The sequence below is a fragment of the Pinus tabuliformis genome, chromosome J (assembly GCF_031772625.1).
Source record: "Pinus tabuliformis cultivar Carrire ecotype Pingquan chromosome J, CPIR1, whole genome shotgun sequence".
NCBI lineage: Eukaryota > Viridiplantae > Streptophyta > Pinopsida > Pinales > Pinaceae > Pinus > Pinus tabuliformis.
In genome coordinates, this window is record NC_142295.1 from 1,275,273,843 (window position 1) to 1,275,291,951 (window position 18,109).

An 18,109-nucleotide genomic window follows, 5' to 3' on the forward strand; every position below is an offset into this window, starting at 1 on the left:
ATTTCTCTACAAATACCCTGAATATCATGAATTAAATTAGTTACAGGAGTATATAACGAAATCTATTTCGATTAACTTAAGAACAGTGAAGAAAACAAATTTATCATTGTAAATTATGAAAACTGGAACAAGCAATGAAAATTTACAAGACTTTAAGTTTTGGATGGTTGAAAGAGGTATGAACCATTGGTTTGAAAATACCAAAAGGAAATAGGTTAATTGCAGTTTTTACGCACTATTGAGCGTTGGAATCAATGAAAAATCTTAACAAAAATAAGTTGCAGAGCCATGGAACACTAGTGGCAACCAAACGAAATGAACAAACAACCAAAAAAATGACGGATGGGAAGGTAATCATTGGTAAATGCAAGAACCCTAGTTGTCTATGAATTGTTGACCGGGTACAATCAAATCCCTATCGTTGATGTTAGGGTTTACACATATCTCTGAATAGACATGTTAAGACTATAAGTAATGAGGTGGTTAACTCAAGAATTTGATGGTGGTAAGGGTTTAAACCTTTTGACTAGGGACTTATTAAACTATGTAATTGTGTTGGGAAGAATTAATGGTAGATGTATAAATAGGATTACAATAATATATCATTAATTCTTTCCAATGCAGTTACATAGTTTAATAAGTCTATATATATATATATATACTATGAGAGAAGAGGAAATTTCAAAGTAGGAACAAGAGCTCTACAAGGTAGAATATTTCAAATTTGAGACTTAAAATATAATCTTGGATATATTAAGAGAAAAATCCTCATTAAAGAGTCCTCAAATAGCTTGATTGAAGGATTAAAGATTGCTCGATCCAGGGATTAAAAAGGCTCAATCGAGCTACTTTTTTCACCCACAACGCAACCTCGCTTGCCAAAAAGTGTAACCCAACTCTATGCATACACCCATAAGGATGACTGAAACAATAAAAGGGTTGATATTTAGAAAGAAAATAATAATAATAATTGTGTGTAAATGAGGTAAATGAGATACGTTACAAAAACCTTTTGTTTCACAAGACATGGTACTCTCTACTTTCATGTATCATAAGAATTTTAAGACATAAGGAAACAAATTAATTCTTCAATAAAACTATCATAATGTACACAAAGCTCCATTCCTCAATAATAGAGCATCATGTCTATAAATATATACATGTATTAGCCATTTTTCACAATAAGCTATTTCCTTATATTTGTATTTAAGAGAAACCAATTGCGTTTTTCATACTTATGTAGTACATTTTCCATTTCTCAAAGTCATTTTCTACTTCCAAGAAAGAGAAACCCCTTCACTTGTAAGATTTATACAACATGCATCACACGCTATAATTGCTTTATTATATTATTGTTGTTATTATTATTGAAATAGTTTCTTGTTATCAAGATGAGACTAATGCACCCAAATATAAGACCACAAGGGAAACATTAGCGCCATTCAATTTCATTTCCTTCAACTATAAAATCAATAAGTAGGGAATATCTACTCTACCAATGTATCATTGATATTGATCATTGTTGCATGTACTAACATGCATTTACATGCATAAGAACAAACACTAAAAATATTGGTAGAACTCACACTCTAGTGGGGGTTGTGTTGTACCTCAATAGACAGTTCCTGGTTGTGAGGGAACTAGTGACTGAGACATCTTGAGATTGGATAAAAAGATTGAAATTAATGGTCGAAAGTACAGGCCATGAAGGCTTGTAACCAAAAGTTTTGGCTTTGAAACCCTAGCCTCCTAAAGCAGAATGGCCAAAAGACTATGAGAGTTGCAGGGTGGAGATGTAAAGCAGAAAATGGAGACAAGTTTTGGCACATGAAATTAAGAATTTGTACTTCAACTCTGTAGAAAGAATGATGGATGAAAAAGAAGAATATGAATGAGATTCTCGGATGTGGAGCGCTTCATTAAGGGCTTCAAGATTAATTTTTAATGATTACAACAAAATTTTAATGAGTACAATGAAGTAAATTCATTAAAAACATAAACTAAAGCACACGTTGTATCTTACACTATCCAAGAGAGGAAGAACATATATGAATGCCGAGACACATGAGAAAAAAAATCACTACAACACCATTGTTAGAATCAAACTGACAAAAATCACTACAACACCAATGTTAGAATCAAACTGACATATATTATTCAGGTTTCAAAAAATTCTAGTTTACAATACTCAGTAATGAAGACTGGACTCCAAACCCCTTCAAAATCTAATTTCCCTCCTTTTATCCTCCTCCATCACAGGGCAGCAACCCTTATCAATTAATTACAAAATAGTTTTTATCAATTTTGAAATTAATTCGGTGATAAAATCTCCCTTTTTATATATATATATATATAAAATCTTTATTTTAAAAGTGATTCCACTCATAACATAATTTGGGCTTTTAACCCAAAAATGAAGAATACACATACGTGAGCGTTAGTTATAATAAAGGAGGAGTGATTGGGCTTGAATACTCACTTCCATAAAATCGGGACTTGATCAAAACCGTAAACTCCTTTACCGAGCACCTGAGGTGGTTTGTGAGGGTGATGTCGTAAATGATCTTGGCCGTAGATCTTTAGATGGATGGTTTTTCAGAATCCACCTACGGGACCACCTTCCTTCCTTAATTGTTGCGCACTTTGTCCTCTCGTAATTTCATGGATCTGGGTGTGCAAGCGATATCCTTGACCATAACCTTCTTGTTGTATTGCGTTAGCTGGTTGTTGAGGATGCCCATAGTTTCCATAACGAGGATAGGGAGCATAGCCACCCTGTTGACCATAGCCCGGCCATTGTTGAGGTTGCATCTAGGGAGGCTGATGCCAACTTTGAGACTGCTGAGCATAGCCTGCACCCCACTGGGCCTGTCCATTTGGATAAAGCGACATACCAGATTGTGCAGGAGATACAGCAGCAGGAGCAATTGTGTATATCTTCACAACTTTAGTCTAATCTGATGCAATACCATCTGGGGATCGTTTCCTAGATTCATAAGAGCTTTTAAGAGATTGAAAGAACTGCCTACGATGGAATTCTGCCTTCTTTATAGCATGAATATCTCCAAAGATGTCAACAAACTCTAAAAATATGCTTCGTATCTCCTCTCGATCTGCAACACTTAATTCATAGGATCCATCGGGCTTTGGGTTCAACATTTTCTTTTTTACAACAGAATCTAAGTACTCAATTTGTTTAGAACCTGGATTTCTTGATTCTAAATGTATAGCTACCTCGAGAAGAGTCATTGAAAAAGGCAAATACTCCAGTGCTTCATTCAAAACTTCTCTTGCTTTATGTGCATTGCCTGCAGCTAGCTGAAGAAAACGAGAGTACTAAATATACAACAGAGGCAGTGACTGTGACTGTTCTTTTGCTTTCTTAGTTGCAAAAGTTGTTTCAAATATTGACATTGCTGATTTAGAACTCCCTAGCGAATGTTCCATGTTGGCATGTGTTAAGTTTAGGTATGTTCTATGATTAGAGCAATTTATTTCAATTTTCACACTTAACCCAATATCTTTTCCAAATTAGCAGTCACATTAGCATAATAGTAAATTGCGGATAGAACATAGACATAAATTGCAAAAGACAAGCCAAGACAAGAGAACACAAGATGTAGCGCTAGCCAGGGACAAACCACAATGTGGGGAAACCTTTGATCAATTCTTCTTATATGTTCTTCAATAGTTCAACAAAGAGAGATAGTACATATACAACAGAAGTCAACACTTTGACTTATCTAAGTAAGAGCATAGATCATCTCTAAGAAGATGATACATGAGGTAGCTTAACTCAGTTGAAGACATGTTGCTTCAACTGATTCTCCAAGGTGACTCCATCACCATGATGCACCTCATCATCATGTCACACCTCACATCACTATGTTGCATCTCATACTAATCATGACTATACCCATCATTGCACTGTTGCACTATGTTCACCGCTTCATTGCACTATGTTGCACCCAAATGCATGTTGCAATACCTCATTATCCTGTTGTTGCAAACCTCATCATCCTGTTGTTGCAATACATTCTTGTTGCTGCTATATGTCCATCATTACCATGTTGTCCCATTGTTGCACCATACTGCACCATGTTGCCTTCATCATGCTGCCACCTATCACATCATTATGTTGTTGTACTTACTGTGCACTGCTGCAATTCTGGGACTGGTTAGGGTACTAACCACAGTCCCTAACAGCCCATCAAAACTGGCCCAGAATTGCACTTAATGACTGTTGTTGTCTTCCACAGAGATGTTGCCCTCCATGCTGCCCCTTTGAGGTAGTTTCAAGCCCAACGCTTTTACCTATCTCCCTAACACAGCTGTGGCATCCAAATGCCTAACTAATAGCACTTGCCAACACCCAAACACATTCATTCTTCACGCTGTCACTAGGGCTCTTCTCTTGTTGTGGTTAGGGTTGCCTTGCAGCGTATAGGAGCATGTATGGGCAGCGTATAGGAGCAGTTATGGGCAGCGTATAGGAGCCTTTATGGGCAACGTATAGGAGCCTTTTTACTGTGGCCAGGGCTCCCCTTTTGCTGCGTCTAAGGGCTGTCTCAAACCCTTCCAAAACAACATATGGATTAGGGCATGACTGCATTTAGCTAGGGCTTGATATGACCTGCATTTAGGGCATGATAGGACTGCGTTAGTCTATGAATAGACTACGGCTAGGGCTCCAAGATTAGGGCTATTGAAGCTCCTTTAAACAGTGGACAGAGCTCCCTTTTAACTGCAGCCAACCCTTCACAAGACTTGCGGTTAGGCTTCTTAATGATAGCGGCTAGGGCATCCTTCTTTTGTTGCGTATAGGGTCTCCTTCTAGACCTGCGTTTTTCCCTTAGAGATTTTTCTTTCCACTAAAACCCAAAACAAGTGGAGAAGAATAAATCTCAAGAGAGTTGTGTGCGCAAATGACTTGCAAGGCACTTGTATTTATACCAAAATGTGGAGCACAAGTGGGGGCAATTTAGTTGTTGGCCGACCTTACAAATTGTCCCATAACATAAATAAATTCATATCTCCATGAATACTTATCGGAATCGGATGATCTTTAAATAAATCCTACACCTCTCGATGAGAGGAGTCCAAGAAAAATATTAGCTGCCATAAATAAGATGACCCACATGGAGTTTGGTCCTAGTTGCCAATTTTAACATGTTTAATTATAGTATAGTAATTCTAGGAGACCAGGGGCTAGCTCTGTGTAAAGTAAATCTATGCGAGTCGACTCCACTCCTGCTGCGAATATTCAAATTCAATGTACTTATCCCAAAGAGGATAGGACAAGTAGTCAGTTCCAACATATGACAGGCCTCGCTCAAATAACCTTCGAATGGTCTCTAGATCTTCATATGTCGACATTGCAAAGATTTCATAGTGCATCCATATATCCACCGAGTATGTCACAGCTTGGACTGCTCATTCATATACCTCAACAATTTTTTCAGCACTACCTGAGCGTGCTTCATGATCTGCATACTTCTTCCAGTATCTGTAGCATAAAAGGAACTCTATTAAGAAAGCATCATATACTTTGCGTATTTTTGGCAAATATTCCTTTGTTGTATTTTCGGTCTCTTGAATAAGAGAAGTCCATGCATTAAAATCTGTTGAGTTTGCCCTTACTATGCTCCATAGCATTTCTTCTTCAATAGAGATGGCAGGAGTCTCCTCACACTGTTGTTGTTCATGTTCCTTGTTCTCTCCAGGCACAATATTACCATTCTCATTAGCATCATGTTTGGCCTAAGCAAATTGGTTTGCATCTGCCATGCCAGTGGCTACTGTAGATCCATAATCTGTACCTAGAGAGGATTGATCCATTTCAGGGACTTGTTCTCCCATATACTTAGTTACATCATAATTGCCACTAGCAGCTGCAACTTGGTAAAATGTTGATGGAGGAACCTAATCTGCCGCAGGCTCTTGTTCAGTCAAGCCATATTTACTTATGTCGGTCAAACCAGAATTATCCACAATACCATAAACATTCGTTGTTGAAGCTGGGTCCATTGTAGAATCTTGATGTCTGCTAAAATTGTTTCCATTAGACAAAACGGTGATAGCGATGTCAGCATACGTACTAGGGACATGAACTTGCTCCATCACGGTTCTTAATGCTGGGTAAAGTTGCTTCCATCAGGCAACTGAGTACAATTTGCAGCTTCATAACCCTAGTAACATCTCCAGCTGCATATTCCATGACTGCTAGAGCTTGAGCTACTACAGCCTCTTGGTCTCTCATCAAATGAAGATTTAAACCCAATTTTATATTCTTATTGTTCATGGTCCAAATCCAAGAGGCAAAAAAAAGCTACAACAGGTTGAATGGAAAGAACCTTTTATTTGTCCATGATCTTTATACAAAGATACAACAAATACAATATAGATATAAACATCAAACTAGCCAATAAATTACTATATTCTACAACAATAACGAAAACATAGAATTAGCATCATTTGATTTGGTTTTCTTCAACTAAGTCACAAGTGAAGAATATCTTAGGACTTAAGCTCTATTGGGGTTATATTACCTACTTTATTTAATAGACCCATCAAGTCATCATTGGTATTTTTTAAATATTAATTAAGCTACACTATACCTTTGCAAAATATATGCCCATACACTCAAAAGTATCAACAACATTGCACATAAAATGAATGGCAAGAACCTTATATTTGGCCATGAATCTTATACAAAGATACAAAAAATACAATATAGATATCTAGCATTAAACTAGCCAATTAATTACTACATTTTATGACAACAATAATGATAATTGAGACGATATTTGATAGAGTCAATACCGCTTTGATGGTAAAGGTACAATTGAGAAAGCACATACAATTTTGATGGTATTCTTCGATCCATTAAATTCTGGATGTGGAGAATCCCAATGATTTCTTTAGTGGAACTCATCTAGTTCTATTTGATATTCTATGACATTATGAGTCTAAATCATACTTCCATAGTTCTATTGTACTTGCATGTACTACCTAAATAAGAAAAAACACAATTCTGATATTTACATAAATGAATTCAATACCTTTATAAAAAACAATGGTACTATTTGCATTAAAAGATTAGACTAAAAAAATACTAATGATATTTACATAAAGGAATTCAATACCTTCATAAAAAACAATGCCACTATTTGCATTAAAAAAATAGACTAAAAAAGTACTAATAAATTTATTATAGTTTTTAAAGAACCCCAAACTACTGATTATTCATTCTTATAAGACCATGAGTTACACTTCAAAATCATTCACCTTGATGAAAAGGAACCTTGTATGAGTATCATTCATTATAAAGTATATATTATAATATCTTATCTTAGACATTTTAAGAGGATATCTAATGTCTTTATCTCTCATTTGCCATGTAAAGCCCTTGTCATTTGTCTCCAAAACCATGTAACAAAGGTTCATTCATTGTAGATCATCAATTATTCAAAAAATTCAATTCCAAAAAAATTGATGTTCTTCACATGTAGGTTTCTTGCTACAAACACCATGGCTAAAAAAGAAAAAGCCAGCGAGAATGCATACTATTTGCGATGTTATTAAGTCATTCACAAAATCCTTCCATACCATTTTTCAAATGCTTTGCTGGCAATTGTGAAATACATGTCATGGCAAATCATTTTGAACTATAGTAACAATGTTTTGAGGTTATTTACTAACTTTAAGAAACTAATTTAATTAGACGATTATATATATTCATGTAGTTTTAATAGTGTTCATAAATAAACCCAACTTGGCTGGTGAAAAGTTATGTTTTTTAGTTTTATCTTATGCTGCACGAAACTTTTAGGAACCTTGCATTTCGGGCTGTACTCGTACCTGAAACTCTGAAACTCCGGTGAAACTTGGATGAAACTCGGCCATCATGTAATCATCTATGAGAGGTAATATAGGCATGGCTTTCCTTCTAAATTGTCATTTATCAGCATTATTCTCTTTTTCCTTGCAAGATAACATGTTATTCATTTTTATATGTGATGTTTCTACTGAAGGAAACTCCAAAACATTTCAGGGCTTCATGCAACTTAGATTTTATCTTTATTGTCATTTATGAGCATTATTCTCTTTTTTCTTGCAAGATAACATGTTATTCATTTTTATATGTGATGTTTCTACCGACGGAAACTCCAAAACATTTCAGGGCTTCATGCAACTTAGATTTTATCTTTAGCCTAGGAGATCCAACTTGGTATTTAGTAAGTTTTATAATCCCAACCTCAATTTGGCTACTTTTATATTTTTGTGAATTGAAATGGAATTTCAATTTTATTTCGCAGATCTTTGAAACCGCAAATATTTTTTTGGACATTTCAAAGGTTAAGCTTTTTTGTGCCTAAAAGTATAGCTTATTTGTCAAATCGTAGTGACAGTTTTGTTGATGCTTGAAATTATGCATTCTAAAGTTGTTCACCATGAAATAACCAACAACAACAAAATTCAAGCCAAAAACTATATTTACAATTATGTGGCTTTTTGGAAATGCACTAGAGGATTTCATAGAATGAAAACGTGAAAATTGATTACTATTGAATTCACAGAATAAACAGTTTCTTCCATTACTGGAAAAATAATTTAATATTATTCTGAGTTATACTCAACCCGTTTAAATCGAAGGGTTCAAATTTCAGGACAACGAGCAATAAGCGAACATGCTCATATATATCAAAGCGTCGCTTTTTATTGTGATTTCAATTTATTTAAAATTAACATTTTTATATGTATAATGGAGTCAACTTAAATTTGCATTTAAGTTTATAAGCACGTTTGTAACAGTTCTGCATAATTTTGCACAGTGATCAAATCAATGATCAATTCAACCCCTTCGACTGTCACATTATTACAATAAACGGTCACATTATTACAGGCAAAAACTCCCAATTTTCATCAAAGATTTAGGAGTTTAAATCAGGTACCCTCTCAAATGTAGAAAAGGCGTATAGCCTTTTTCAAGGTTCGACATATGAACAATTTCTAGAATAAAATTTTCTGCATAGGTATAGTACAACAAAACCTGTTGGATACCCCATAAGACCCATAGAAAAATGTACTCTGCAAACAAATTTTCTTGCTTATTAAGAATACATACTAGAGATATACTTGGTCTCCCACACTAACATCCGGGATACTGAAAGAATGGAATCTCAAAAATTGTATTTAATCTGACAGATTTACTGCTGACCTAGCTATAACTTGGAAAGAATCCAAACAAGCAAGCTGGGCACTGATTAACCACACCTGCATATTGGCTATTCCACCTTGGCCATCATGACTGACAAAAGAATACTAATTGATATTTAACACCAAAAGCAATGGAACCCACGAAGAAACTCTACAAAACTCATTACACTGATGAAGACGTGTAAGGATACTGATATTATACAATCTCAACAAGAGTGTACCAGAATGGGGGATGTACAGGACTTACACATACAACAACTTATCTCAGTTGCCACGAAAACCCATTGATGAATAGCACAATCAATATAACCTAACAAGGAACATTTCTACATGAGGGGAAGATATGCACCACCATGGCCCTTCCGCAGGATAAGAGGCCCAGCAGTATCTGGCACCTTGTCCAGTATCTGCATGCATGTGTCAATAACATCTGGAAATCCAGTTGCTACAGTTGCAAGCTGAATGCGAAGACGAACATCACGCGTTTGCCTGAGAAGACTTCTAAATGATTTTCCTAAATGCCTTGCCCATTCATGTGGCAAGCCTCCAGGTGTGAGCCACGTTGAAAAGTGTGATTGATCACCTCTGGCTGTAACTTCTGCTCGATAAAAGCGAGCAAGTTCCATAAGCATAGAAGATGGAAGCAGGAGCACTGAAACAAATTCAGTTAAGAACTGGTCTATCAAATCTGGGCACAGCATTTGATTCCATAATACTAGAACCCACTCTCCCGATTGGTTCAAGTTATATGCCTCTGCCACAATCAGCGCTTCCTGAAATCGGCACTGTTCAACAAGAGCTCGCCGTGCATTTGTTTCAGAACGATTAAGCCACATGGTATCTGGCATTCGTATTTGGAGGGAAACTAATGATGCTTGTGCACAAGACCATCTTGCTTTATTTCCTGCATCTATGCTTGAGTAAACTTCAGCGGCTTCTACATAGAAGCGCATCATTTCTAACAACTCCTCACTCTGTTCTTTATCACGACGCTGAAGCCATTGATCTAGGGCCTTCTGCGCACATGACTCCAACAGAGCCGACATTTCATGTTTCATATCAAAATGATTGTATACCTGTTCCAACAAAAGACGGATTAGGTGTGCTCTCTAAACTTTTATGCACAAGTAACTGAAATTAAAATTGAAACACTATTAATGTTCTCCTGTGACAAAAAGCAGATAAAGAATGAAATAAGCATACAACTTACGATTACTGATAGCAGATAAAGAATGAAATAAGCATACAACTTACCATTTCTGATGTAATGCTCGATGCATCTCTGGATAGTGACTTTATGTGAACATTATTAAATTATAATGAAAAAAAAAAACAAAACAAAACAAAAAACAAAAAACAAAAATCTCAAGAAGTAAGGGAAAAACAATTTGCCTGAAGTTTAGAAAAGTTCTTTGAAATGGAGAAATTGTGATCATTGCAACAAGTATGACAATGCGTTCCTTGAAAATTTAAATTTATCTTTTTCCCACTGCTGTTTTTTAAGATACTTTAATTAGTTGTGGAAATAAACTCTAATTACCCTGAAGAAACAAAAGAAAGACCAGAAAAAAGGAAAAAGCTAAACCAAATTATATCACCTCAAGAAAAGAGGTAAAAGAACTAATCTACTTTGCTGAAATGCTCCATAGAGCGAACCCACGTGGTGGTTACTACTTGACAAAGGTCAAGTCACTCCCATAACCGGAACAAAGTGAAAATAGAAGGAAACTAGGACTAGCAGATAGTTAGCCATCACCTCACCCATAACCTGGCAAAGGAAGATTCGTAGGAGCATAATCATCTGTGCCACCGAAGATGTCAAGGTAAAACCAACTTTAGTGTCTAGCTTTCCATTTCAAGGCCACCTTTTCATTTCAATTCGTATTTCATGAATATATAAATTTTACCTGCTTCAGTATGCTTAGCGTAACTGCCCAAACTTCAGGTAGACAGTAGATAGCTACAATTACTATAATTGAAGTATGTCCCAAAAAGCCATTGATGTTTGAGCGTTTCAATTATTCTCGCGACCGTTCCATTCAATTCGAGTGAATGCCTTAGTGCAAAGGAATTACTATTGTCAAGGATGTATGGTAATCCCTAATTCATCCAAGCACTTCAAACAATATAGGTAACCTTCATTTGATTCCCTAACTTACAAGATCAGTGCACTATCGTTGATAGCTAAGTTACCTAGATTCGTATCTGGATATGGATACGGATCCGGATCCGTTGATTTTTTTAAAAGTCTGAATCAGGGCACACCGGGGAAACGACAAATACAAACAATGTAAATATTTTTTATAACTTTTTAAAATAAAATTAGTTATATGTTTTAAAAATTAAACTTTTTATAATATATAATTTATATATACTGCGAATATGTAATATTTACAGAAAGTAATATGTAAATATAAATATAAATACATATTTATATAAAATAATCAATATATCAGATTAATAAATATCTTAATTAATATTAACATTCATTCAGTATATAACATGACGGATTGGGGCCAAATTATTTAAAATCATTCTTCTGAATTGGAATCCATAATGAGTTAGCGCCCCCCCCCCCTACCCTTGTCCATTGGATCCATAATGAGTTAGCCCCCCTCCCCTTGTCCATAACTTGCGTCAAGCCTAGAAGGATGTCCCGAAGGTTGATGCAACTAAAAAAAGAGAAAAAACATAATTTGGCGACTCTCAACAGGGAATGTACCATAAAATGCAAAAGATGGTCGTGACATACAAATTTAGCACGTGGATTGATGCAACGGAAACAATGGGTAATAAAAACCCACAATGGATCTTTACAACCAACAATCACCCCGTCGAACACCACTTGTTCCTATTGGAACCCAAAAGCCTTTGAATAGGCGTAAAATATTGATTTTCTCTTTCGAGACCCACTATACCCTTTAAACCATTCAAAACAGCGTCTGAACGCCTTTTCCAACAATTATATGTGTATCGCTGCACTCCCTGATCTGGCCGACTGGATGGCTCAGATCAATTTGCGATATCGGCGATCGGGGTTCTAGCGGACAACACTATCGACGCTAGTCTCCAGCGGAGGTCCGATGCGATAAGCTTAATCGCTATCGGCGATCCCCATATCTCCGCGTTTAATATATGTCGCTTCCTCTCCCATCCTCCAATGCGATAGCTTGAAGGATCCGAAAGGCTATCCAATCGCCCCTATGCCGTTTCGGGTCCAGGTATGTAGCGCTATCGGAATTCGGCGATTACAAGTTGTTTCCTCTCCTCCGCAGCAATGCGATTATGGGTCGGACCCGATAAGACCCAAAAGCAATGTTTGTATTATTTCAAGTCTATTCAATGGTTCCACTAAGTGTTTTTGCGCTGGTTCTCTGTGTTAATGGGTTTTTCCGCTCACGTACCCAAGCTATGCCAGATTTGCCTTAAACACGGGAATCCTTACGGTTAAAAATAAAAACACAGGGCCACAACCACTTCAATCGAATACATGGAAAAGCAAACACTCAAGCCTCCACGGGCTCATCATACGATTATGCACACAACATTGATTTTATTCATAATATACAGAAGAAAAGAGTCTCGACCTTAGGCCAGATTACACAAATTTAAAGACCTCTGTTATGAAGAATACAATCCACGTTGTCTTGCTTTCACTCCACTCCAAACCCTCTCTAATCTCTCACTTATTACATTTTCTCCTTTTATCACTCAAATAATTCCTCTAACAATATCTAACAGCAATCTTCTATTCTCAAGAGATCTAATAGCAAATCCTCTATTTCTTAGCTCTCCTTCACACCTATGCAAACAACTCTATCTCTAAATCTAACATAAGATAGTCTCAACTTATTAAAATAATGGATTATAACAAATCATTTGAGAGATCCAACTCTCTCAGTAAAAGCCGGTTTTGACCCAACAGTGAATGAATTTCAACCTATTTAGCCACAACATGTGAACAAGTTTTCACATCGCTGCTAATCCTGATGCTCCTGCATCAGACTCCTGGGGAAGAAAAGACTTGTTCTTCAAGCTGTCAGGACTTACTCCATATTTCTATAGTTCAGCTGTTGTCAACCAACTAGAATCTTCCACTGGCTGCTCCTTCCACTTGACTAGATACTGGAAATATGTCTGCCCTTTGGTTTTCTTGGATATTCTTTGATCCAAGATAGCTTCAACTTCTTTCTTGACTGCTTTTGGTACCTGTTCCTCCCAGTTCACGGTTTGAACTTCATCACCTGTCTCTTCTTTCTGCAACTCTGTTTCTGCCTCTCTGAATGGATATAAGTCTGCAACATTAAAAATGGGGGATATGCCAATCCCTTCTAGTAACTCAATCTCATATGCATTGGCTGAAAATTTCCTTTTAATTTTACAAGGTCCTATCTTCTTCATTTTCAGTTTGTTATAAGTTTTAGTAGGAAATCTCTCTTTCCTCAAATATGCCATGACTAAATCTCCTACTTGGAACTCCTTTTCTCTTCATTTTAGATCTGCTCTGCTTGTATTTGTTGTTGTTCTCCTACAATTTACCTTTGACTTCTTCCTGTAATCTCTACATCTATTTGGCAAAATCTTTAGCACTTGCACTCTTGGCCTCCGGTTTTCCCAAATCTCTAAGCTCATACACTCCTCTTGGATGCATTCCAAAGACAATTTGAAATGGACTCATTCCAATGCTTCGGTTTGGTGTATCATTGTAAGCAAATTCAGCTTGAGCTAATGCCAAATCCCACTATTTGGGATTCTGATATACTAAACTCCTTAGTATATTCCCCAAGCTCCTGTTCACTACTTCAGTTTGTCCATCTGTCTGAGGATGGTATGCTGAACTAAAACTGAGGTTAGTTCCCAGTTTCTTCCAAAGTGTCCTCCAGAAATGCCCTACAAACTTGGTATCACGATCTGATACAATACTTACAGGTAAACCATGCAATCTTACAATCTCTGAAAAGAATAAATTAGCTATGTGTGTTGCATCACTAATTTTCCTGCAAGCAATAAAACGTTCCATTTTAGAAAACCTATCTACTACAACATAAATAGAATCATTTCCTCTCTGAGTTTTTGGTAAACCCATAACAAAGTCCATGCTAACTGCATCCCACGGTCAATCTGGTATGGGCAATGGCTGATACAGTCCTGTATTTTGACTCCTTCCTTTGGCATACTGACATACCTTGCATTTCTCAACAAAATTTTTAACATCAGTTTGCATTTTAGGCCAGTAATAAAAAGCATTCACCTGAGCGAAGGTTTTATCTTGTCCAAAATGACCAGATAACCCTCCACTGTGCTTTTCCTTGATTATGTTCTCCCTCATGGAACATTTGGGAATACATAACTTGTTGCTTTTAAATAATAGGCCTCCTTGAATGAGGTAGACCATCCACTGACTTCTATTATGGCTCACTGGATTCTGAATTATTGTGTAGATATCTCTAAAATCCTCATCATCCTTGTACATTTCTATAATTTCCTCAAAATATACAACACCCACTTTAAACTCTTGCAAAATAAAACTTACCCTGCTCAATGCATCTGCTACTTTATTAGACTTACCACTCTTATGCTTTATTACAAAAGTGAAACTTTGCAGAAATTCCACCCATTTGGCATGCTTTTGATTCAGCTTTGGCTGGTTATTAATAAATTGTAAAGCGTGATTGTCTGAATATAAGATGAATTCTTTAAGCAGCAAGTAATGCCTCCACTTTTTCAATCCCTGCACAATAGCATAAAACCCCTTGTCGTAAGAAGAATATTTGTTCTTTGCATCATTCAGTTTCTCGTTGAAATATACTATTGGCCTTTGCTCTTGACTCAGTACCGCACCAATTGCTACTCCACTTGCATCTGTTTCTACTTGAAAGACTTTCTCAAAATTAGGCAATGCTAGAATTGGCTCTTCTGTTATCTTCTTCTTCAGCAGATTAAAGTTTCTGTCCGCTGCTTCTGTCCATTGAAATGGCTGATTGACCTCCTTGATTGTCTCAAGGATTGGTGCACAAACTTGACCAAACCCTCTTGTAAAATTTCTGTAAAAACTATCAAGTCCATGGAAGCTTCTTACTTCAAATATGCTTTTGGGAGTAGGCCAGTGCCAGATTGCTTGTACCTTCTCCGGATCCATCTTCAAGCCCTCTTTGGAAACCACAAATCCCAAGTACACCAGCTCCTCCTTCATGAAACTACACTTCTTCAAATTGATTAGTAGTTTCTCCTTCTGTAGAGTTCTCAGGACCAACTTAAGATGTTCTAAATGCTCTTCTTTACTTTTGCTAAAAACCAGAATATCATCAAGGTAAACAATGACAAATTTACCTGCATACTCCTTCAAGACTTCGTTCATTAGCCTCATGAACGTGTTGGGTGCATTAGTGAGCCCAAAAGGCATCACTAACCACTCATATAGTCCACTATTTGTTTTGAACGCAGTTTTCCATTCATCGCCTTCCCGAATCCTTATCTGATGATACCTGCTCTTCAAATCTATCTTTGTAAAGTATTTGGATCCACTTAAACAGTCCATTAAATTATCCATTTTGGGCAAAGGAAATCTGTGCCTGATCATTATCTTTTTGATAGCTCTGGAATCTGTGCACATGCGCCATTCTCCTCCCTTCTTCGGACTAAGTACTATTGGCACAGCACACGGGCTCAGACACTCTCTAATCAGCCCCTTGTCCATCAGTCCCTGCACTTGCCTTGCAACCTTTGCGTTTTCCTGAAGAGTTAGTCTATATGCAGCTTTATTGGGTAGACTTGCCCCTGGTATTAAGTCAATATGGTGGCTAACACTTCTAACCGGTGGTAATACATTTGGTAATTCATCCACAATGATATCCATAAAATTATCTAACACAGCTTTAATTTCTTCAGGCAAATCATTTAAATTCGTGGACGTTAAGATTACCTTGGGCCTCCCTACGATATCGAAGTGCAACTCGTCGCTTTACCACTTATCAACATGATACTATTTTCAGGCAATCCTTTATCAACATCATTCTTCAATGGCAATAATGTGTGCTTGTTTCCATCCTTCTCTATGGTATATGTGTTCCTTCTCCCATCATGAATCACTTTCCAGTCAAATTGCCATGGTCTCCCCAATAGTATATGACATACATCCATGGGCATTATGTCACATAGGATTACATCTTTGTATGTACCGATCTGCATTTCAACATTACATTGCTCTGTCACAATGACTTGATGGCCCTTCTGTAACCAAGACACTCTGTAGGGTGCAGGATGTGTCGTCCTTGCTAACCCAAGCTTATCCACCATCTCTGTGGACACAAGATTGTCAGTACTCCCACTGTCAATTATGACCTTACAACACTTACCCTTTGATTTACATGTGGTTCTGAACAAGTTCTTTCTTTGCGCAGGTTCTCCAGCCTCCTTTTCTGCTCTAAGCAAAGTTCTTCTAAATAGCAGTGATTCACCTTCTTCAGGGGGTTCTTCTTTCTCCTCAAGTCGAGGTGGTTCTGGCTTTGACTCCACCACATTTGCACCCCTCTGGCTTGCTGATTTGTTATGAGGACAATCCCACGACATGTGTCCCCATTCTCCACAGGTATAACACCTAACATCTCTTCCTCGCCCTCTTCCTCTTGGCACGAATCTTCCTCTACTAGAGTCACCCCTCTGTGGTGGTCCACTACTTGAGCTTCCTACTTCATGTTGATGTTGTGTTCCTCTGGATTTGGCAGCTCCTCTTCCTCTCACTAAGCTCTTTCCTCTGTTCCTTTGACTCTGTTTCCTCAATATTTTCTCCTCTGCCTTCAGACTTGCTTGATAGGCATCCTCAACAGTTTTCAGACTTAACAAGCTAATCTCATCTTGTATCTCATACCTTAACCCATTTATATATCTAGCTATCTTTTCCACATCATCTTCTACATGTCCTGCTCTAATACTTAATCTATAGAATTCTTCTGTATACTCCTTAATAGACATTCCTTTCTATTTCAAATTTTGCAATTGCTTAAAAAGATTCAAATGATAGTCTTTAGGCAAAAACTTGGCTTTCAGTTTGCTTACCATTTTATCCCATTGCTTGATCTTAGATTTCCCTTTCCTCGTTCTTGATGTCTGTACCTCGTCCCACCAGATGGCTGCATGACCCTTCAATCTGGTGACTGCAAACTTCACCATCTTATTCTCCTCAACCTCTTCATAGTCAAAGTACTGATCTATGGATCTGATCCAATCCATAAGCTCCTCCGCATTTAGACTCCCTTCATACATAGGGATCTCCATCTTGGGTTTGCTTCCTACTTTTGCCAGCATCTTGAGGACTTTGGCAGTTTCATTGTCTTCTTCTACTTCTCCCACATCTGCAGCAGATTCTTCTGAAGAACTCTCAGCTCCATCATCAGGCGCTCTTCTTTGGGTTGTCTCCATTGTCTCCATTCGTGCACGCAAACTCCGCACTTCTTCCAACAGAATTGCATTTGGTTCTGGTCTTCCTCGACCAATTCCTCTTCTTGGTGGCATCTTCGCTACAAACACCTCTTTCTTCTACTCTGATACCAAAAATTGATGCAGCAGAAACAATGGTTAATAAAAACCCACAATGGATCTTTACAACCCAACAATCACCCCGCCGAACACCCCTTGTTCCTATCGGAACCCAAAAGCCTTTGAATAGGCGTAAAATATTTCTTTTCCCTTTCGAGACCCAATATACCCTTTAAACCGTTCAAAACAGCGTTTGAACGCCTTTTCCAACAATTATATGTGTATCGCCGCACTCCCAAATCTGGCCGATCGGACGGCTCAGATCAATTCGCGATATCGGCGATCGAAGTTCTAGTGGACCACAGTATCGGTGCTAGTCTCCAGCAGAGGTCCGATGCGATAAGCTTAATCGCTA

General features: G+C 37.4%; 1 protein-coding gene and 1 pseudogene across 1 annotated transcript in view; both read right to left on the reverse strand.

Moving 5' to 3' along the window:
- Positions 1-2,595: 2,595 nt before the first annotated feature.
- On the reverse strand, positions 2,596-6,259 carry LOC149231888 (pre-mRNA-processing factor 39-1-like; annotated as a pseudogene).
- A 2,435-nt stretch (positions 6,260-8,694) lies between these two features.
- The window catches only part of LOC149231889 (uncharacterized), a 39,129-nt gene continuing 29,714 nt past the window's right edge, over positions 8,695-18,109 (reverse strand). Inside the window, exon 7 of the mRNA XM_089379312.1 lies at positions 8,695-10,295. Within this exon, the coding sequence (XP_089235438.1) occupies positions 9,546-10,295 (750 nt within the window). The 3' untranslated portion in view covers positions 8,695-9,545. The remainder of the gene's footprint in view (positions 10,296-18,109) is intronic.